The sequence below is a fragment of the Charadrius vociferus genome, unplaced genomic scaffold (genome assembly GCF_000708025.1).
Source record: "Charadrius vociferus isolate BGI_N301 unplaced genomic scaffold, ASM70802v2 scaffold55, whole genome shotgun sequence".
In the NCBI taxonomy this organism is placed as follows: domain Eukaryota; kingdom Metazoa; phylum Chordata; class Aves; order Charadriiformes; family Charadriidae; genus Charadrius; species Charadrius vociferus.
Window position 1 is genome coordinate 1,712,350 of NW_009648444.1, and position 23,080 is coordinate 1,735,429.

Genomic DNA, 23,080 nt, shown 5'->3' on the forward strand with positions numbered 1-23,080 from the left:
AGCAGTGTGTGCTTTTGTGTGTATATGCATGTACATACACCAATAGGCACTGTATAGCTATATACACAAGGCCAAACCGCAATTAAAGATTTAGACTTTGAAACTGTGTCCTCTTCTAAAAAATAAAATTTTAGGCTCCTTGAGTTCTGATGTTAGCAGCTATTCCTAATTTGCAAAGTCATCAGGTAGCACAACAGTTTAGATATAAAATTACTAATAAAAATGTAAAAATTGGTATATAGTAGAATATATGGGAGATAACAGTGGTAAGTAGTATTTTAGGGTCATAAGATATTCATACCCAGAGTGTAAAAAAAGTCAAGACTCGCTTCCAGCTGTACCAGTCACACAAAGGCCTTACCTTCATTAGCAAGAATAATTCAACAAACCACTTCCCACAATTGTGTTGGGTTTTGGTTGGTTTTTTTTTTTATATACACCTCAATATGCCAATATCATGTCTTTACATTTTAGCACGTTTTTGCCCTCACACACTCCAGAATTCTGAAGATGAGATTTTTGGGTGCTTCTGTGGATGAGTGATAGTTACTAATGAAAGTGTTAACGTGGTCTTTGGCACCTCTATCTCATTAGTAAAGCTAAGTTCTGCTCCATTTTTCTTTAATAAAAAAATCCCATCAGTGGTGCGTTCTATTTGCACTGAAGAGTAGAATAGGTCTGTACAGCCTGATGATAGAAAAACATATGAAATGGCAATATATGTGTCTACAATTGTCTTTCCAATCGATTGCACAGAAGCTTGGTCCACTTCTTCAGTTACAGTGTAGTCCTCTTAAGAACTTTGGTTACAGCATTAATGTTTTAGTAAAAAAAAAAAACACCAACAAAACAACAAAACAGAGCAGATGCTTTCATTTTCTTCAGGTAGATTTTTCATTGTCTTCTCCTGTCTTCTGAACCCGTGAATACTTTTTGCATGAAGATTTGAAGCAGCTGGGAGGCCAAGATATTGGCCAGGAAAAGCTGCAAGGAACAGAGCCTTGCACATTCTTCTCAAAGAAATAAAATATTGGATACCACCATGCTCGAGAGAGAAAATTTGTCTGCGAAGAGACCTTTAAAGTCTGTATTGGCACAAGCAGGTAAAGAGGAAAAGGAAACAGACAATCAGTTTAAAGCATTATAATCAATTACATTAAGTCAACACAACTACAAAAATGCAATACATTTGCATGCATTTCTGCAGAGACAAGGTGCATTTAGCCTAGAAAAAACCAGAGTATTGAGATAGCGTATACATCATAGTCCAAACGTATACTACAAACTGAGCATCTAACACAAAGGGATGCTTTGTTGTGGTACAAAATTTAGGGAGACCAAGCACTGACTTTGAACATGAGTCTTTTCAGGCACATTGTGTTTCCATTGATAACTAATAGTTGAAAACTAGATTAAAATGGCTTGAGAGCTATGCTCGTACCAGAAAGAGCTACAGCAGATACCTTCAGAACAATGCACTTTTAGCAACAATTACAGAAGAACTGTCACTAGAATTTTAGGATGGTCTGGGTAGTTTAGGTTGGTCAGAAATTTTATTACTAAACTAGTTAAACTACTAAGCTTACTTTGTAAATTTAGACAAACATGGGCTATTCTATATATCCATTACAGTAAGAAAACCTTGAAGTTCAAAAAAATGCTTTAAAGCCAAAGTATCAGGAATTTAAAAAGTAACTTTATAAAAAATAAATTTTGAAATAACTTAGTAACAGGCACAGATCAAAACCCTACATCTTAAGCCATTAAGTATTTACTTAAACCACAGTAAAGTGAAACTCTTTGCTCAATTTGCTTGAACCTCAATATGGAACCTCTATTTTTATTTTGAAATTAAGAACTTACTTTGACCTTTGAGCAGTATTAAATGCATGTTGTACATGGATCCTAAAAGTATTTGCCACTCACCTTTTCGTTAGCCATTGAGTGGTACCACCAGAAAAGCCGTGTGGTGATATAGTAAGCAATGATGACGTCTACGGTATAGTGTTCATGAGCGACAAGGATACAAATTATGCCAGCAGCGCTCATTAGCCAGCAGATTAAGTGATACCACCAAAAATGACGTGGTGAATCTGTGAAATAGGGAGGTGATGAGAAAAAAAACACACACAAAAGCCATATACATTATTATAGCAATTCACAAAGGGAAGGGGAAAAAGATAAAAAGATGATTTAATTAAGGTTACTAAGTTTTAAAACATAACTCATTTATACCACACTGGCATGAGAACCCTGTTTGGACACAGAATACAACACTAAAGAATTACGCAAACTTATGGAGGTGTTCTTACTTTGTAAAATGAACTCAAGATGAGCACCATCACCCATTTCCTAGTCAAATTAAGTTTTGCAGTTAAATCACTTCTAGGGTATAGGGTGCAGGGGAAGGGAGGCAAGACATACGCTTCGATTATTTTACTTGGGTGTACTGAATCTCTGTTCTTTCTACAGTCTATGCTTAAGTAAATTTATATCAATTCTAGACATTTTACTTGAGTGTAACCTGAGCAGAGATTACAGATTAAACAGGAAAAGACACTCTTATTTTAATTCCTAGGTTTTAACTACTTTGCATAAAACCTCTGTTCTGTGAAACAAGAATACACTGTACAAGGAAGTACAGTATGTGAATTTATACCCTTTCATTAAAGATTAACAAATAGGAACGAAGCTATTCTTCAAAATGCAGTTAAGCCACTTCAGTGGAAAAAGTTCCCCTGCCCTTCTTTCCCCATTGAAAAATGCCTTGGGTGTCACAATGACCATTCATAACTTCTGACAGGCTAAAGGGTTTCATTTCACTCACAGTGGGAGGTTTTGGCGCCTGTTGCCTTGTGGGGCAGTGGTCAGCCTGTACTTTCACACAATACCAGCAGAAAAGCTACTGATCTCAACAAGCCTGCCCAATAGTAGTTTGAGAGGCTTGTGAAAAATAGTTACTGTAGGAGGATTTAAATTTTGGTGCAAGTGTCAAAACAGTAAGCTCTCCCCAAAACACTACAGATAAATCTATATCTACTGATTAAAAAAAGAAAAAAGAAAAGAGATAAGGAGTTAAGTCATCTCCAGAAATTGATGAAAACAGCCCCAACCCAGACAGACATACCAAGGTTAAAAATGTAAATAACTATGCCAGGCAAAAAAGCGGGAGTGCAGGGGAATAAGTGAAGAAGCAGCAAAGGATGAAAGTAAGAGAACAGCAGAGCAAAAAATCCACTAAGCCAGAAATAACAAAAACCTCAGAATGCATCTTGTACTGAAGACGTGTCATCAAGAGAGCAGAAAAGAACATCATAAGGAACCTCTAATTCAGAGCAATTATAGCACTTAAGCTCTTGTTCTGGTTACATTTTGCTAATTATATGGGAGGCTGAAGAAGGAAAGCTATGCATTTCTCATTTATAGAGCGCAATTCCACTGATATACATGCCTAACAGTTAGGCAGTCAGAGGGCTTATTACAAGAATTTGTACAATACAATTCCTCCAACCCCTTATAATAAAAGTACATGAGTTATATGCTACCCTCGAAAATATTGGGTTATCTGCATCTTTCCTGCTACTAAAGATACTACAGAGTATGTGACCAGCATTAAGCTGCAATAATATACATAAAACAAGGCAACCCCTGAACTTATTACTAGACTATTTTCCTAATACTGTTCTGGTAATTTTGATGAGTTGAGTTACACATGCCATTCCTCCAGTAATGTTCACTTTACATGAAGGACCTAGGCCTAAGAATCAGCAGACTATAGTCAGCTTCTTAAATCACCATTTGAAGAAAAATGTCTCACATCCACAGATTTGAAGTTTGTCATATTAAACAGGCGTTTTTGTCATGCTTTTTGTTTAAGGCAGAATGTAGCACTGCAACACTTCCTTCCCTCAACATTTTATTAAAAGGAAGGCATTCAACTGATGCTGGCTCATCTTATTTTTGTTTCAGTGAGAATCACACATTCCCGTGAGCCAAGCTAGCATTTGCATAGTTTGGGACACAACAGTAGGAGAGAAGATTCCAATTCCAAACATGTGAACTGGAAAGGGAACTCCCCACTATGCATTCATGAGTGGCCAAGTTCCCAGACTAGAAGCACTGCTTACCATGTATCAGATTTCGAAGTTGGTGCTCGGTTCTCCAAAGCTTCAATGCTGTGTGTGTGCATGGCACAGATTGCTATGGTGCATGAGGGGAAAAGCTATGTAAAGCAAAAGGGGGAACCATAACCCCAACTATATATTCTGTGCCCTTCCCAAATTCTTATCAACATCAAGAGGCATAAGTAGGAGACTAGCAGAAGACATCCAAGGAGCATGAATCAACTTCCCGTTGTTTGGGGTAACTGATGTACAGCAGTGCCACTGATGTAAAGCAGTGACATTGTACAAGTGCACAATGGCGCTGTGCTCAAGCTACAAAAAATCCTTAACATCTAAGGTATATCAGCCAACCTGCAGAGAGCTAATCTGCGTAACTAACTACAGTATGTTTTACCCAAAATTTGAATAACCTGTCAATGAATAATGAAAAGCTAGCTTGCTTCAATCAACTAGTAAACACTCTATATAAAGACAAAAGTGACATATCTAGTTACATCAAGCCCTTAATGAAAGCCCACACCACTTTTACTACACCTGCGTTCCATTTTCAGTCACATTTTGTATTTCAAACCCAGCTGACCAGTAACTTCTGAAGGACAATAGTTTTTATATGTACTGGGAAAACACATGATAAAACTGCAAAAGATTCAAACAAGAAAAGTGCATTGAAATACCACCACTTACACTCTTTGATGAACAGGTAGATCAGCGTTAACACCACAGTGTGACCACTGAACAGGAAATCTCCGCATAGGATGTGTGATCCAGTTATGGATAGACCACCACCAGAAATCAGTCGCAGGATCCTCTGAACCTTCGCCTGAGAATCTCCATTCAACTAGAACACCAGAAAAAGTACAAATAAAAAGTTTAAGGTACACCATAAGTGACTTGAGTAAACTGCCTGCCCAAACATATGTGGATTTAGGGAGATAGATAGGGAGAAAAGGACACAAGTTATCTTCATTTTCTTTGGCTTGCTTCCACATATTCTTAAACAAATAAGCATGCACAAAGCTGACAGGTGCTAAAGATCACCTTGATAACACTAGCGTTCTGGCGATGCTTTCCCAGGCTATTTTAAAATATGCATTGTATGAGAATGAGATGCAGAATATACTGGAAAGGTAAACATTAAAAATTTGAAAGGTCAGGTATCTCATGATAGCCATTGATGGAATGGATAAAACACATTCAAAACCTGTTCCAATACAGTACAAAGTTGCATATCACTTTTGTCATTCTGTTGAGCTGAGCAACGTTTCTACAAGACAAAAACCTCAAACTCGCTTCATTTCAGATTTGGTTACAAACTCAGTCAGGACTTACTCAGATTTAGAGGATTTATTTTTTTTTTAAACATGCATTAGCATCAGCTTTTGATTTCTTATAGGTAAAATTAAGTGTTTGCGTAGTATCTATCTGTATATTTTTTAAATATTCTTGTAGAAGTATTAGCATGTACATGTTTCTATATGTATCTGCTCATTTAAGTAGCTGAACTCGTCTTAGTCACATTTATATACGTTTTGCAGGTTGGAAGCAGGGACAGGCAGCTGACTTCAGATATTGCGACAGTTCTTGTCAAAATAGGGTGAGGAACAGGAAAAAGCATATAACGTGTTATTTTAAAAGGATACAGCAACTCAAGCTTGTGTATGAGCCTATTAATTACAATATTGACTTTAGGTATCCCACCATGTAAGAAAAAACACTGCTGCATTATTAGAAAGATCAGCTTGAGCCTCAGAAGCAAGTTTACTAATTTGGTAACAGTACTATTTCAACATAGGTACTTTCCTTTAAAGCATCTTAACTGTAGCAACGGCTTGAGGCTCTTTCTGTATCATGCAATTTTTGGTTTATCACTATCGACATTTCTGAGGACATCAACTGAAAGTAACTTGTTTAATAAGAGCTGAAACATTATCTTCTATTTGCTCTAGTAAGCCATAGGGACTCAGACAGAGACTAAGGCAAGAATTCGGAAGCAAAGGCTCTTACCTTTGGTGCACACTGAAAATGCATTCCAGGCACAGGTAAGGTGGTAACGTACATAGTAATACAGCGGTACAGATACAAAGTTCCTATTATAAAAAAGAACCTCCGTCCCACTATTGATCTGTAAGTAAGGGAAGGGGGGAAAAAAAAGACTGAGTACAAAGTTCACATGCAGGATATAACAATTATGAAGCTCTAGCTTTATCATATAGCTAAATCCCTAGGAATAAAGAACAGCTCCACCTGCTGCCCTTCACCACATGCTTCTCCAAATCAAATACTAAAAAAAAAAAAAAATCTTCAGGTTTCAGTCTTGGTAGCTCATAATAGTACGTAACTACCACCAAGCTCCCACCACAGCTATCTAACCAATTCAACATGGCCTCAGTCTAACTTAGGTGTGCAGTCAGGCACAGCCTTCCTCAACTCAGTGACCTTCTCTTTTTCGTCCCCTATTATAACCACATACTCAAGTTAAGTATGTATACTTTAAGCAAATGAAGATACAAAAAAAAAAAAGCTTCTAGTCTAGCTGTAGAGGACTGTGGGTTCCTCCTCAAATTTGGATGAGGCAATCATCATGATTTCCTCCGTTTAAAACATCGTCATGTCAGTAAACACCCTTTGAAAAGCCCAATCCCAGCATAAATTTGACTAGTACAACACAGGTGTCAGAAATTCAGATTTAAAAAACATTGAATAATCAGGAGAAACCTGTGTTTCCATATCTAGCATGGACACTGAAACATTTTCTAAAGAAGTCACCCCTTTGTCATTTTCCTGCCAGCCCTATTCTACAGTATTGCTACAGACACTACCGTAAGATTTCTACCCAAAGTGAAGAAGGGAAACCAACATTCTGAAAACATACAGCAGAGGGGAAAAAGAAAAAAAAAAATATAGCTACTTACTTGTATCTAAGAAATAACCACTGGAATATCCATAATCCAACTAGTATCATTCCATTTATTTCTGATACAGAAAAAGCCCATTTCACACGATCAATGTAATCAAAAAATTTATCAGGCAAGGGAGGGCTTAGCTCCTTTGGAGGTACTCTCTCATGAACCACAGTGATCATGACAGTTGTTAGAATCAAGTTGAAGAGAGCATAGACAAAGGCAATGCCTGTTTTCCACCATTCCAGAGGAAATTTGTTCCTAGATTCAGCAGGCATAGCAATCTGGATGTAATCAGGGTATTTCTTTGTTGTTTTTCGCAAGCCATTAGACAAGCCCTTTGGTTTGCTAGTGCCATTTTTATTCTCTTCACTGACTGAGAGAGTAGGTCGTGAGTAGCCATTAGAAGTGTCATTGTTTTGACCCTCCATATGCTCTTCAAGCTTTGCTGTCTCAATGGTATTCATTCCCAAGCTGTATGGCCAAATCAGCTTTATCAGTGAACAATTTCTGGGCTCTCTGAAGTCTGTTATTCCTCGAAGTCCAACGTTATTGTTCCTAGATGATTTCTGTAAAACTCTAAAAGATGTACATTGTGCTTTCACTATTCAGATGCTGTAAAGCAAGTCGTGAAGCCAAATCTTTCTTTCCTCTAGAGCTGTATCATCTGGAAGAAAAAAAAAAAAAAAAAAGAAAACAAAACAGATACTGAGAACTTCCAGAACTAGTAATTTGACACTGAACAAATATCTTAAAAACGTTTATTCTAAGTTCCATGCAAGTCTACTTACAAATACAAAAGGCAAACTAAAGGACAGGTGGTTACTGAGAAATAACTCAAGTCAGTTCCTACTAGTAACTTGATGAATCTCTGATCAGTTTTGGAACTAAAAAAAGAAATAAGCCGAAATTGCTACTATCGGACAAGATCCACAGACTTCAATGATCAATGGCAGCACTTGTCAGAATTAAAACTAATACATGCTTGCAGCAATATTGAATTTTATCGCTTAGGTGCATGCCATACCAAATATCTCCTTTTTGATCCCAGGGCTATAAATATTAACATTGTTTGTCCGTATAGATCAGATAATCTTGTTAGTCCAGATGATAAGACAGAAAACAGAAGGGCACTATAGGATTTGATTTTGTAAGGCAGAGTGTCACTTAGATTCATCTAGAAAATCTACTCAGTGATAGCTCCATTAAATTTTCTTGCATCTCGATGAGTATTTCAACCAAAACAGTAAAAAAAAAAAAAATAGATATGTCTACATAGCTAATGAGTACCCGCTAAATGTCTGCAATTTCAAAGAACTGAGAAATACGCTTCTGGATTAGATTCTTAGTTATGGTAACCTATATGTAGAACAGATTACAAATGGATCCGTGTTTGGCCTATAGTTACTTAAAAATATGTCCAAAATGATTTTTTTTTAATTAAACAGGAACAAAAAGCAAGATTCATTATCACATAGGATTTATTTCAGGCAGCATTTGTCAATTCAGTAAAATCTCATTAGATAAAAAAATAGATAAAAGCATACGTTTTATAACAACATTTTCTAAAAAGAGAAAAGAATGCAGCTCACCTGTACAGCACTGACATTGCTGTCATCAAAACAGAGGCCATTTCCCCCCCCAAATCCCATCTTTAAAGTTCTGTGAAACCACTTGCTTATCGTAGTTGTGACATACTTATTTTTATTACTCTGTTCAACTCCTACAGCTAAAGTAGTATTATCATATACAAAGTGTTCAATATCTATGAGCATATTGTAATTCTCTTGTTTTAATTGTTCCTCTAAGAGAAGTTCAACACTACCAGCACCTCAGGTCTGTGTGCCAACACAAGCTGCTATAGTTTGCTATACTCTATGTACAATTAAGTCATCAAGATGGAAACTAGAGCTGTCAGTCTCCCTAACCATAAATCACAGAACTTGGCTTAAGAGAAAACAACCTGCTTAGGAAAAACCTGTCCAGTAACTGGACAGCAGGGACAATCTAAAATAAAAACAGCCTGGAAAGTCGAGTGTTTGTGTTTTGGTCCCTCACCCCCTCAATCAGAGAAGACATTTAACATGGTCAGCATGTAAATCCCACTGATTTCCTCACAAAATATGCTCACAAATATCCAAAACTGATGCAAGTAATACTGGAACAGTCAAGAAGCATTTCTACATTAACCTCTCTTCAGTGTTTCTAAAATCCACTGTCATTGGCTGACCTTTTCTGAATCCGTAATTGACAAGTGTATGAAAACTGGAACACACAAAACCCCTGAACAACAAATCTCCACCCCACCCCTCCAAAAAAAAAAAAAAAACCCACAACAAAACAAGTGGTAACTTCAGATCCTTTTTCTCCCTCTTAATCTCTTACAGAGACTGTAAACTCTGGTTCACTAAGAGAAGGGGATGTTTAACCCAGCAGCCAGGAAACAACTGCTCTGAAGCTTCCTACAGCTAAGAATATTCTTTAGAGCTGCTACAAAAGCAGTAGCCTTACTTAAAACTGCAACCTTTCAATTTTCCCAAGTCCTTTTCTTAACCCTCTCTATTCCCTCTGTCTACTAAAGACAAGCATACGACAGAACACTTAACTGACAATACAGAAAAAAATCTGAACCCATCTAACTGCTTAAGTTTTGGAACACAAGTCTACCTAGCGCTCATTTAAGTCAAGGCCCTTCTCCTCAACATGATGTCATACATAACAGTCACTGATGTAGAGATCAGCAATCAAAACTTGATACATTTTATATCCTGCACAGTTGAAACATTTTTAGAATTATGCATTTAATGAAGAACAGCATCACAGAAATCACAGAAGTTAGCTATTGCCTTCTCTTCCTCCCAAATACCTAATACCACCAGTAACATAAGTAAAAGGAAGATTTTTTTCAGATATTTAATAACATCCAAATCAGTCTTAAAGATCAAAAAGCATCTGAACTACAGATGAACAATAACTTAACAACCTAAAAGTAGAGTGGCACTCAGGTTTTCATATTAACTTCCTAAGCAATGCAATTATACCTGCAGCTTTGCAGGAAAAAGTTGTGTTCCTTCCTGGTGCTTTTAAATGGATTGTAAAGCATATTGATCTACCATTTCTGATGGCTCATCAAGATTATTTCAAGTAGAGTGCATACTGTGGTCAAACCTTTGTTTACATTGATAGTTCAAGGTGCTAGATATCATCTCATCAGTGATCTGTAAGAACATAAAGGCTTTCCTTTATAGTACCTTTTCAATCTTTCTCCCATAGTCTAAAACAAAGCAGAAATTCTATTGATGAAAAAGACAAAAAAACGCTCTGCCTGAAGCTTTCAGTCCCTTGCTGCCCATCTGACTGGCCACAGAAGTGACAGATACAGAGCACAAATAGTGTCATCATTCTCTGCTACAGGCTGTAAAAGGAACTCCCCAGAAGTACATAGGTTTTCCCCCCCACCAAGGCCCTGTTCCCAATTCACATTTCCATCAAAGTGCCCAGGAGGGGTGTGTTCCTTTTAGCTTCCATGTTGTCCTTATGTTAAATTAGGTAAAATATCCTATTACTTCTTTTGTCGAACCTGGAATGCCCCCACATCAAAAACAGGAGATGCCCATAAACTGCCTAGTAGTAGGTCTTAAACTTCTTCAGTAAGCAGGCAGCAATGCTCAGACCTGGCCTTCTTGCCAACATCTATGGTTTGAAAATCAAACCCAATTGCTCTAAGCTATGGCACATCCACTGGGGGAGTCTCAAAGACTTACACAGAATTGCCCAAGTAATCCAAAAAGATAAATAAAATTCCTATAAAGAATACACTCAGGTTTTAGGAACAAGTGTTCTTTTGGGGACCACTTCAGTACCTTCTAAAAATAGCCACGTAGCCTCACGGAGGAGCAGAGCTTCTTAACCAGCAATATTACAGCAGAAGTCACGATGACCACAAGGAACAACATATTTCAAAGAAAATCTTAAGAGTGAAAAAGATGCAAAAAGAGCAGGAGTCCTAACTGTTTATCCTGAGCTTCTACTTCCTCCCATGCAAATAGGTCCTTTAGTTTTCTCCATCCCCATTTGACCATCATTCCAAAGACAATAGTTGACTGGGGGTGCAGCTTTGAGACAAGTGTAAGAGAGCACGTCTACATTTGGCTCTTTATGCTAAAACTTCAGAATAACAAGCAGTTTTATTTAGCTTGTTAGTCATCCAGTTTTCATATAAAGGTCATTTTCACATAAAGTTAGCTCACAATTGGTGTTTCTCATCCCGTATTTGGAACTTTTGTAACATTTCTCAAAACACTTGAATTCCTATAATTTATCAAGGACTGAATAGTCACAATTTGCACAGGCCTTACGAATAAGTAGCTCTTAACCTGCTGTTCCAAATATGGACAATACTATCAGAACAAGAGCATCCAAAACAGCAAGACCAGTCTACTCTGACATTAAAGGAAAGCTACACACTCATACACAAGATGGGAACGGTTTCTAGGCAGAAGTATTTTTAAACATCATTCACTTTTATTAAGGTTGGCTCAAATATTTTATACAGCTGCAACATATTCTTGTATTTCATGAATGCAGAAAAAGGGTCTGTAAATAAAGTACTGCAGAAAAAAAATTACACAATTGGAGATAACATGAGAGACAGTTATAGTATCATATTGTTATCTGTATCACAATTAACAGGAAACAACTGTTAGCTGGTTTCTTTTCTCCAATCAAATTTTTAGCACTACCTATGGGACCAGAACTAGAAAAGAAGCTGGGTAGCCTCTGCTACCTTGACAGCAAAGAATAAAAACTGGCTTTTGGAGGTTTCTCTTTCATTTTTAAAAGCATTCCAGGTTTAAGTTTGTTTTTATAATATCCCTTCTTCCATGCCATATGCATGCCTCACAGTATGTAGACCTTTGCGGGGTGGGTAAGGGTAGGGGGGTGCAATCACAAACCAAAAAACAACTGCTAAACCAGATCTGAGTAAAGAACATTTAGGTATGCAGAAACAGGTTTGCTTATCATTTCTATTTCCGTACAGTAAAAATATTTTCAGAGCTGTGTTCATCTTTCAGCCCTACAGTGTTATGCTCACACTATATAAATACATGCACAAAGTGAATTGCAGTTTATCTAAAAGTTACAAATTTATCTACATTCTGTAATAGGCTGCCAACAGAGTTCTTGCTCATGTGATGCTGAAGAAGTGCAAGTAAGATAAAGCTATATTATAGAAGTACTGTTCATTCAAATGCACTCAGAACTGAGGTTATCATCATATTGTCACTTGCAATAAATTTCAACTTTTAAAAGAAACATCAACTACTTACCCTGTATAAAATTCTTTCCAGTAGTAGAAATGGAGCAGATACTCCCTCTACCTCTTGAGAGAAGGATTTTATAATTCTCTCATTCAGGATTACTAATGTACCAACAGAAGCTGTATTTTAAAGACTAAATCCCTATGCTTACCAAGGTAGAGGGGGGAAGTTTCAAGGTTACTGGTTATTTATTTGTATAATTTAAGTTTTACCAGTTCTGTGAAATTCTGTTTCTTTATGCCTCTTTAACAGTAAGAAGGATATTAGTTTCCATTTTCCTGGCATTTAATGTTCAGTGTGTTCCACAGCAGTGCCAGGTTTCTGAATCAGTATGTCCCAAAAAGCACAAAAATATTCATACCCACATATGTCTAAATATGTAATTATAAATAAAGTATATGTAAATTTTTTTCCTTAAAAGGACCCACTAGGACCCCAGTGGGTACCTGAGCAAGAGGGGAAAAAAAAAGTATCCGTGAACTCTTCTACCATTCGGAACACCGCTTTTCTACCATTCTGAACACCGGTTTGCCTGAATCGTGTGAAGGCATCTTCAAACTCTTCAACCACTTGGTCCCCAGACTCCAGAGAATCATACTTGGTAACTAAGAGTGTGATGCCCTTTAAAGGTGCATCATATCCCAACACTATGCCAGGCTTAAATTTTCCTCCCAGCTATTTACCCTTATCACTTAAGAACCAAGGTCACAATATCTGTTAAGTGGCAATTATTTGTTATTTTTCTAGTGCTAGAGTAACTCATTCTGGCAATCATCCACAGGTATATGACATAAACAAAGACTGGTTTATTTACAGGTTAACAGCCTTTCCTAAAACAAAGGTTTTGAGAATGGCCAGAGTCATATTCATAAAATCACAAGCACAAACAGAATAATTCAGGTTAGAAGAAATCTCAGGAGGTCTCCAGGCCTCCGGTGAGGATCAGCTATGATATCAGATTAGGTTGACTTGGTGCCTCATCCAGCTGTACCTTTAACACCTTCAGAGATGCACAACCTTTCCAGGCAGCCTGTTCTACTGCGTGATTGTGCTCGCAGTGAAAGTTTTTTGTGGGTTTTTTCTTTTCGTTTGTTTCTTTGGTTTTGGGTTGTTTTTTTTTTTTAAATCTACTTTTTTTTCTATCTACCTTTTAATACAAATTATGCTCCTTGTGTCTCATTCTCCCATCACTGTGAAGAACCTGGCCCTGATGTTCCTGATGACATCTTTGTATGTATGAAGGGGCTGCTGTTAGATAGTCCTGAGCATTCTTCAGGCTGAAGCAACCCAGCTGCCCAAGCCTGCCCTCAGGGCCTGTGCTCCAGCCTCCTGACCGCCCCGATGGTCCCTCCACTGGGCTTGCTTCCAGTTCATGTTTTTCCTAGATCAGGGACTCAAAACCAGACACAGTATTCCAGATACAGCTAAGAAGTACTGCGCAGAGAGGAATAATCACTTCCCTATAAATACTGGCTATGCTCCTATTAAATACAGCTCAGGATAGCACTGGCTGCCTCCACTGCCAATACACATTGCTAAATCCCTTTTCAACAGAGCCAAAAGAAATATTGACCTTTTAACCAACAGCCTAACTCCCTCACAACTTCTTCACTCCAGAAAAATGAGATTTATTCTTAATCTTCTTCCTACTTCATCCATCCTCTCCAAAATGAGCCCGTTTCAGTATTTCAGATCTGAACAGAAAAGTCTGCTAACCTGAATTGATACTTAAGCTTGGAATCAGCTGCTTTTGAATAAAGGCAAAGACGCTGCTCTATTACTGTGTATTTTGTAACATTGCAAAGAAGTGTTGGGCTTACGTCCTTTCTTCCATTCATTAAAAATTACCATTATACACTCTCTACAAAGAGTGGAAGTCACTGTATTACCTCAGTCTTATCAGGTAAAATAACTCCAAGAGAGTGCCAAAAGAAGCCTATGGATCATCAAGCTGTTATGCAGTTTGCTGTCTGAGCGTCTCAGGCTTCTCACTGCTAATTGCTTTCATTCTACTATAACTTTGCAGACACTGTTGAAGAACCACTATTCAAAGCAAGATTCTTCTAAAAAAGACAACAAGGTTTAAACATTTGTTAAGAGCCTGGCAGCACATCTGATGCCCCACAACCTTTACAGCTCACAAGAGATCTGTGGATTACTGGCTGTGGGGCAGGGGGGGGCAGCAGCACAGAAGGCAGGAATGTTTTAGACTGTTTTGTGAAATCCTCCACCTAGTTACCGAGGGTAAAGGTTGTGCTTCGTAATGGAAAGTCAGACCCAGAGATTAGTCACCACTTTCAGCACAGGGCAGTGAGGAATCACAGTGACTAATGTGTGCTTTAAAGTGACTCTGCTACAGCTTATCAGCCATCAAGCAGCTAGAAGAGGAAGTCATATGCTTAGAGTAAATTTATCAGTGATACACCCTAAAAATATTTTGGTAATTATTAAGAAAATAATAATGCCTGTACAGGTTTTCCCCTGTGCTACTCCCAGGAAGCAGCAGCGTCTACTCCAAAATAAGAGGTCACATTTATAAGAACATTCTCAAATGTTTCCTGCAGCAATAAGAACACTCTTCCTAGAAGTTTAAAGTGAGAGGACAAGAATTGCTTAAATCTGCAGAACATTTTACAACATTAGCAGGTAATAAGTCAGGAATGCACAAAAGCTATTTTAGCACTGAAGTATATACAGAGCTTCACACCTCATAACTCACATTTAACAAAAGTCTAATACAGACATTAGTCCTTGCAAGGCATATGACATTAAAGAGACAACCATTAACTGTAATCCTCATCCAGTGATAGCAGGAAGACACCACATGAATACTTAGGACAGGGCATATTTAAAACAGATTACTATCCTACTATAATCTAGTTTCACATATCCCTCAATTCAACTGACACATGACAAGTTACGGATCTCTCTATAGGAGCAACCCTTGCTGTGTTCAGAGGCCCTTGCTGTGTTCAGAGGCTCAAGCAATGAAAACATCCCTTTTCATTAATACTAATACCTCCTCCCCATCTTAGGGTATCCTATGTATGTATCCTGATCAATGTTTCACCCTCTGTGACAACACTAAAAATCTAGCACACTACACTGTCAAATAGATGAGGAAAGAGTCACTGAATACCTTCTCTTCTCTCCCCCTTAGAAACTCCCAGTTTTCAGCTTGCTCAACTCTGAGGTAGCTGCCTGGAAAGCTTCATGAATTAAGGGATGACACACACAACACGTTGATGGTAATTGATGTATCATTGATGGTAAACACACAGATTGCCTGAAACTGATCACGAAACATGATCTGGCTCCACTGTTTTGGTCTTCCCCTCTACCTTCTTGCCACAACTACCAGTTCCTAACGTCACCTACCACCAAGCAGCAACAGCATAAGGCTCTCACACAACAACCAAGACTTCCAGTAAAACAGAGTTGGGAATACTTAGTCCTCTTTTTCAAGCTGTTTGTTCACAGGCTCAGGCACCCAAATCTAAATACAGCTCAAACACTGAACATTTGCTTCCCTCTCACTTTTTTTTTTTCTTCTTTCCAGCTTTTCATGCTACACTTTCAGAAGTAAAATTAGGTGAGCTTAATTCTAACACCAAGATGTTAAGACTAGCAAGCAGTTTCAGTGACTACCATGATCAACCCACACAGATGTTTACATACGGGATTAGAACAGCAGCACAGAATCATTTCATAATATATTATTTGAGCTTCCAGTTTGCAATAACCAAAACCAAGTTTCCTATATGCAGAGCAGCCCTGAGGAGAAAGACCTCATCAACCAACACCCCCAGAAGTTCAACATGAGCCAACAATATGTGCTCACAGCACAGAAAGCCAACCATATCCTGGGCTGCATCAAAAGAAGCACGGCCAGCAGTCAAAGGAGGCGATTCTGCCCCTCTACTCCACTCTGGTGACACCCCACCTGGAGTACTGCGTCCAGCTTTGGAGTCCTCAGCACAGGAAAGACATGGACCTGTTGGAGCAAGTCCAGAGGAAGGCCACACCAGTGATCAGAGGGCTGGGACACCTCTCCTACAAGGACAGGCTGAGAGAGTTGGGGTTGTTCACCCTGGAAAAGAGAAGGCGTTGGGGAGACCTTACTGCAGCCTTTCAGTGCTTTAAAGGGCGCCTACGGGAAAGATGGGGAGTAAAACTTTATCATGGCACATAGTCATAGGACAAGGGGCAATGGTTTTAAACTGAAAGAAGGCAGATTTAGATTAGATATCAGGAAGAAATTCTTTACTTTGAGGGTGGTAGGACACCGGAACACGTTGCCCAGGGAAGTTGTGGATGCCCCATCCCTGGAAGTGTTCAAGGCCAGGCTGGATGGGGCTTTGAGCAACCTGGTCTGGTGGGAGGTGTCCCTGCCCATGGCAGGGGGGTTGGAACTAGGTGATCTTCAAGGTCCCTTCCACACCAAACCACTCTATGGTTCTATGTAACTGGGTTTTTCATTGAAATTCTACCCATCAAGTTTAAGCACTATACAGTTAAAACTTAAAGTCACCACATGCTAAGCTTCCAATGAAGTCCCATAAAGTGCCTTAAACTTGTTCAAGTGTTCCATTAGCTCAAGATTTTCTATTAATAGAAGAAAATACTTTCCACATTATGCTGACAAGAAAAAAACATTTCCTTTTCATATTATTTAGTCAGGGAAGAAGACACTGTTTAGCTTTAAATACTAAACACTTGAGTACTATGCACTTCAACACTTCCTTCTTCATTTTTGTTTCTGCCATAGATTGACGAACAGAACACACATTTCCTTAGAATTGTACCCTCCTGCCTAGCACGCCATCTCCCCACAACACCGGGTATCATTGTTAAATAAAGTTTCAAGTGGATGGTAACAGTGGCGCAGCAGTAGAAAATAATTACAAGTATCACCCCAATTCTTTCTGTAATACTTCCACAGACACAGTTTGCCACCTCCATTTGAGCCTTACCCTACAGGTCAGAAGAAAAGTCCAAGAATACCATTAATGTGTCTTCACTGCTCCACAGAGCTAATATTTACCTCGGTACCTAACTAAACATCTCCAAAATAATTCAAACCTCTCCATTATTTCCTGCTAAACTGAGCATTTGGCAAGAAGTATTTTCTATCCTCTAGCATTTAACAACCCTGCATTGAATATCACCACAATAACAAAATCTTTCTATGCCAAGTCTCTCATGAGCCTCAGTATAGAGGCTTTTACCATTCACCACAATCCTTTATTTTCCTTCCCCTTCTCACCTAATAGTCTGAGAAGTTTATTGCTTCTTTAAAGCTTTTAAAAAGGATATAAAGAACAAAGTTAGTGATGCTCATCTCAAATTCCTATTTACTAAAACTGCAAGATTAAAACTATTCCTGCAAGAAAACAGCCAAGTACTATCTTCAGTACTGTTCCTAGAAAAGTCGTCATTAGATTCACTCCTTACATAGAATCATAGAATAGTTTGGGTTGGAAGGAACCTTTAGAGGTCATCTAGTCCAACACCACTGCAATGAGCGAGGACATCTTCAACTAGACCAGGTTGCTCAGAGTCCTGTCCAACCTGACCTTGAATGTTTCCAGGGATGCCATCTCTCTGGGTAACCTCTTCCAGTGTTTCACCATCCTCAGCATAAAAAAAGTTTCTTCCTTGTATCTAGTCAAAGTTTTCCATCTTCTAGTTTAAAGCCATTACCCCTTGTCCTATCACAACAAGTCCTACTAAAAAGTTTGTCCCTGTCTTTCCTGCACACCCCTTTAAGTACTGAAGGCTGCAATAAGGTCTCCCCAGAGCCTTCTCCAGACTGGACAACCCCAACTCTCTCAGCCTGTCCTTTTAGGAGAGGTGTCCCATCCCTCCAATCACTTGTATGGCCTTCCTCTGGACTCGCTCCAACAGGTCTATGTCTTTCCTGTGCTGAGGACTCCAGAGCTGGACACAGTATTCCAGGTGGGGGCTCACCAGAGTGGAGTAGAGGGGCAGAATCACCTCCCTCAACCTGCTGGCCACACTTCTTTTGGTGCAGCCCAGGATATGGTTGGCTTTCTGGGCTGCAAGTGCACATTGCCGGCTCATGTCAAGCTTTGCATCCACCAGTACCCCCAAGTCCTTCTCAGCACAGCTGCTCTCAACCCTTTCATCGCCCAGCCTGTACTGATACTGGGGGTTGCTCTGACCCACATGCAGGACCCTGCACTTGGCCTTGTTGAACCTCATGAGGTTCACATGGGCTCACTTCTCAACCAGGTCGCTCTAGATGGCATCCCTTCCCTTGGGCGCGTCAACCACACCACTCAGCATGGTGTGGTCTGCCAACTCACTGAGGGTGCATTCAATCCCACTGTCTATGTCATTGATGAAGATATTAAACAATACTAGTTGGTCCCCTGAGGGACACTACTTGTGACCGATCTCTACCTGGACATTAGACAACTGCTTTGTAACATCTACATCTTTTCCATCCATGCACATACAGCATGACTGAAAAGGTACAAATGAAATGAATAATCAAATCACTGGAGTTATACTAGTCTTATCCTACCAATTGGTAAAATCTGGTGTGAAAGTAATGAGGTTATTCTGAATCTGTATAGAATGTTTTCACAATACACTGTACCACGTACCTCAGGTAGCAACTTCCACTCCATAAGCTACCTGTTATGCTTGAACATAGGTAGGTCATCATTGAACCTGTTATCTTTAGAAGTATAGCAAAGTAAATGATCACTCAAACTAATCAAGCATGAATAGAAGGTGAAAATACAAGCTGGCCAATCAAAATGTCCACTAAATGGCATTTGTATCAGTTGCCCAGAGTACTGCAGCTGCATATTGTTTATTTTCCATTTCTTTGTTTAAAGACTTGAACAGTAACACTACTATCACTTTAAATGTTGAGTCAAGATACTATTTCCACAGTAAAAACACTAGCTAGAACCCAAATCCACTTCTGACATTTGTCTCAGAGTCCATGAGAAATTTGGGGGGCGGGGAAGGGAGCAGACATGGGACAGGACAACGAAGAAAAGATGTTTCAGAAATGACATTTGGAAAAAGTTATTTCCAAATATATTTCATAGATCTTGGTCACATTTCCATGTGAGGTTCTAGAGCTCTAAAACTTCTTTTTAAATAGAAAGCATTTTAAGGCCTTCTTATTCCATGTCCAGCCAGACATTTATATACGCACTGATCTGGGAGAGGAAACGGAGAACATGAGGCATCATGTAGACTAGCTGAAGTGTGGAAAGACTGTAACTACAAGGTGACAAACATTCTATAAACTGTTCCCCCCAAACACACTGCAGCAGCCAGAACTGCAGCTGACAAACCTGTTTAAGAGAATAAAGTCAGTCTCATGTCTAGACTCACCAAGACCAGAGATATTCTGGATGTGTGCTAAGTAACCATGGTGAACAGTAAATAAGTGGTGAATCAACTAATTCCATGTGATCAGTTACAGAAGTCTAAGGAAAGAACTAAGTGTTCAACTGGAAATAGCGTAATCGGTTTTAACAGAAGAGAACACAGAACTCAGCAAAATTAGGGCACAGTAAAAACAGTTATTCTGGTCTACCAACCAGTGTCTTCTCATGAGGAAGGACATCTTGATTACATATTGCTATTACTGTTGTACTCCTGCATGACTCTTCCTCAAAAATACCAATTATGCCAAAAGAGATTTGCATGCATCAGCAAGGACAGTTCGTCTTCTGGCTTTAGCAGTAACCTTTTAACTTTATGGCAAATTGACATAATGTGAGAGAATTACTGGCTAGAGCAGAACTTGAAAGCTAGACACTATAGTGGCTTGGATTTCAAGAGCTTTCATCAACGTAGTACAACAGCAATCCAGGCCACTTGTTAAAGCACCTACCTAGCTAAACGCAGGCCAGCACAAGGGCTTGCAGAATCTAACCTCTGCTAAAATCAGCTGTTCCAGGAACTGCTGCTGCACAGCCATTTCACAGTAAGAGCCACTGCACATGCCTCCGCTTTTAAGTACTCTCCTCCGGGAAAGTATCATCTTGCCAGGAGTAGGACCGTGCATCCAGGTATCAGCGGCGCCAGTACTACCCTAAAAACTCACATTTATTCTATAGAGACAGCAAAGGGCATGAAGGGAAGTCTCACAGGGACTTCAACTAGAAGGTCAACCATGCCAATTTCACTTGATAGTCACTACTTGAAAAATTAGGTTAACTTCACAATTTCATAGCTGCATAACTGAAGCACAGAAGGTAACACTTTACCTCAACATAACAAGGACAATATTAAACATGTGAATACCACACCTTGCATGACAGACATTGTATAATAAGAAACACCTCCACAGTAGCAATTACAGGACTGCAAAGGAGGGAGACAGATAAAAGCCCTCTTGACTAATGCAGACCAATTAGGAAGAAAACAAAAGACCCATGTACATTAGGCTACAACCCTAACATCTGAGTTGTACTAAGGCGTTAATGACAGCTGGGGCAGCCCAAGAAGATGGCCTGAAACATTCTACACTAATCCCAGCTCATGCAATCTCTTAAAATTGTTTTATCAAGACCAGATACAAAGATGGAGCTGGTTCAGGACTCGCCTTACAAGCTGCCACCCAAAAGGACATTTAGCTGTAAGCAGAAGTCAGGCTGGGCAAGCTGCCACCCAAAAGGACATGTTTTATTTAGCTGTAAGCAGAAGTCAGGCTGGGATACTAGCAGATCCCACCCCATGTTAAGCTGCTCTGCTCCCCTCAGTGCAGCAGTAATAATTAGTTCACGCAAACAGTCTAGGCCATGCAATTTTAACTCATATTACAGGTCAATGTTAATTTTGTTTAACTGCATGAAGTACAGTTATCTCTATTGTATTTCTGTATAAACAAAGATAGTGGATCACAAGTTGTTTTGTTTCTTTGTTAAAAAAAAGAAGAATGGAAGCAATTTAAAGTCCCAGAACCAATCTCTTTTCTTCCCCTTCCTAATACTCTGACTTTTACGATTTTTTTTTTTTTAATAACCAGAAGCTCTTTTAATAGTATGCACATATGAAAAAAGTTTAAAGAAACTGTTGAAAAAAGTCTTTACACCGCAAGGAATGTAAAATGCTGCTCTGGCATAAGATACAAATTGAGTTAGAAGTTCGTAGTTTAAGTCCTCCAGACAGCAGGATCTATGCCCTCCAGCAGATATATTATCCCTTCCTAAAACTTCCCAGATGAGTGCCCATCATTCAGTAGCTCACTCAAGACAAAGAATACACAAGAAACAGGTTTTCTACATAGTAGGGTTGGTATTCCAGCAAGGGCTGGGAAATCAGCCTGAAAGTCACATCCAGCCTCTAAGCAAATCTGATTTCCTTTAAATTTAGATAATGCACATTGTAAGCTGCCATAAGTACTGAATACTCAGATGTGTAGGTCATAAGCAGAAAAGGATTGTTGCATCTTTTGAGTAAAGACATCTTCCAAAGCCAAAAATGTTTCCTCCTGCACTCCTAGGATAGCTATACTAAAGCACACACTCAAGAAAAATTGTATCATCTTAACTCTAAAACAGTTAAATTCCAACAGAGTAATTAATTATCCTAGTCTAAAAAGGCCTATCAAGAGAAAGCCCTCAGTTTCCCAAAGTTTCCTCATGTCTGACAGTGAGATTTATGAAACAGATTTGGACAGAATTGAGACCTATTCAGCTCTGCTTCTAGTGGCAACAGCACAAGCCTTATGATAGCACAAGCTGTGATCTCTTATTCTGCAAGGAATCAGTCAGATCGGTCACCTGAAGCGTCCAGGGTCAGAATTCACAGTAACATTTCTCAAGCACGGCCAGGCACCAGAACACTGAATACTCATACATATTGAGAAACTTTCCAGCAAGAACTAAAGTTTCCACTAACCCTCAACATTTTAGCTAGAGTGGGGACTTCACAGCAGGCAATTTAAAACACAAACAAACAAAGCCTACAGAACAAGTCACTATTTAATTTAACCATATGAACCATTTTCATCATACATACAGAAGGCAGAAAAACACAAGAGAAGAGGGTGCTCACACAGCTACATGCTTTCTCTAAAATAGAAACTCCATTCTGAACTGTTAGGTAAGAGGCTACACGTGTCTGACATACCAACGTGAAGATCTATTTGAAATATAGGTTGATTATCTGCAAACATACTTCATGGGCAATCACTCTTCAGCTGCTTTCTGGCTAAGAGGTAAAGCAAGACAAAAAGGTCCTCTCAGACAAGGCTAGACTTAAGTTATATCAGGCTGTACACTAAACATGAGGCGAAAACTGATTAACCAGTTTTGATGCCTTGATCTCCTCAGGAAGAAGGTCCTGTTGAGCTAAAGTATAGGTCAATTCATGAGTACATCTGGCCTACATGCCTTCAACTCCCCAAACCAGACTTGCTTCAGGTAAAGCATTTCAATCTGTTCCCTCACACTAAGTCTGACATTTTGCTAATGAGTTTGTGTCAAAGACTCTGAGATTTAGCAGATAAACAAGCAGAAACTTCATAGTTAAAAAAATCCTCAAGAAATTCTAAACTAAGAAAGTGTAGAGGTTTTCTAGATGTACACATACTTCCACCTCACATACCTGGAATTATGAAGTGACACATCACTAGCAAAAAAATAAAAAAAAATAAAAAGGGAAGCAGAGGCTGCCTTTGCTCTTTAACTTGATCCACAAACTGTTCCAGATCTACAGGACTGATGAAAAGAGCAGA

At 39.0% G+C, this 23,080-nt stretch overlaps 1 protein-coding gene across 1 annotated transcript; it reads right to left on the minus strand.

Annotated features, from left to right (window-relative positions):
- Window positions 1–601: 601 nt before the first annotated feature.
- Window positions 602–7,682, minus strand: SGMS2 (sphingomyelin synthase 2). The gene is made up of 5 exons (XM_009885492.1): window positions 7,037–7,682; window positions 6,129–6,246; window positions 4,809–4,962; window positions 1,927–2,093; window positions 602–1,085 (listed from the first exon to the last, which is right to left on the minus strand). The coding sequence occupies exons 1-5, from the start codon at window positions 7,489–7,491 to the stop codon at window positions 882–884; spliced, it is 1,098 nt and encodes a 365-aa protein (XP_009883794.1). The 5' UTR covers window positions 7,492–7,682; the 3' UTR covers window positions 602–881.
- Window positions 7,683–23,080: the final 15,398 nt, after the last annotated feature.

Coding starts and splice junctions, on each gene's coding strand:
- SGMS2 (XM_009885492.1), bottom strand. CDS start 7,491: ATGAATACCATTGAGACAGCAAAGCTTGAAGAGCATATGGAGGGTCAA. Junction 2,094..4,808: donor CTACCTGTTCATCAAAGAGT/GTAAGTGGTGGT, acceptor CCTATTTCACAG/ATTCACCACGTCATTTTTGG. Junction 1,086..1,926: donor ACTCAATGGCTAACGAAAAG/GTGAGTGGCAAA, acceptor GTGCCAATACAG/ACTTTAAAGGTCTCTTCGCA.